We start from the raw sequence: 466 nt of genomic DNA on the forward strand, positions 1-466 counted from the left end.
TAATATTCTGTTTTTTCATGTGCAGGTATGTGAAAAGCTGGCCCTAGTCCCAGGCAAATTAGATCATGCAACTGTAGTGGCCTACAATGTAGGGCATTATCGAGACGATGATATTTTAGAATCAATTGAAGATCCTGTTAGGAAGTCGCTAATAAAGAGTGGGTTAGCAGCTCCTCTTGCATCTCCTGATTCAGCACGCAGTTTGGTGTCACAGATGGAGGAGTCCCGTCCCACAGACCTGCCTGTGTCCAGCAGAGCTCTGCACATTCAGAGTACAAGTTCTGATAGTCAGAGGAAGATTCATCAAGGAACTGCTGAAATGAAGTGGGCTGAAAAGGGGCCACAGACTTCACACTCTAATTGTACTCAAAATAAAGAAAACTTAAGTCCTAATGCAGGTCAAGTACCTTGTAGACCAACGCTTATTGAAACAATAGTCTAAGACTAGCTGGGATATAAATTGTTT

The 466-nt window shown here is 42.7% G+C and overlaps 1 protein-coding gene across 1 annotated transcript in view; it reads left to right on the forward strand.

Annotated features, from left to right (window-relative positions):
* Nucleotides 1-460, forward strand: part of LOC119590714 — a 57,714-nt gene extending 57,254 nt beyond the window's left edge. Inside the window, 1 exon segment of the mRNA XM_037939401.1 lies at nt 26-460. Within this exon segment, the coding sequence (XP_037795329.1) occupies nt 26-442 (417 nt within the window). The 3' untranslated portion in view covers nt 443-460.
* The last annotated feature ends 6 nt before the right edge of the window (nt 461-466 follow it).

This window comes from Penaeus monodon, chromosome 27 (genome assembly GCF_015228065.2).
Source record: "Penaeus monodon isolate SGIC_2016 chromosome 27, NSTDA_Pmon_1, whole genome shotgun sequence".
In the NCBI taxonomy this organism is placed as follows: Eukaryota; Metazoa; Arthropoda; class Malacostraca; order Decapoda; family Penaeidae; genus Penaeus; species Penaeus monodon.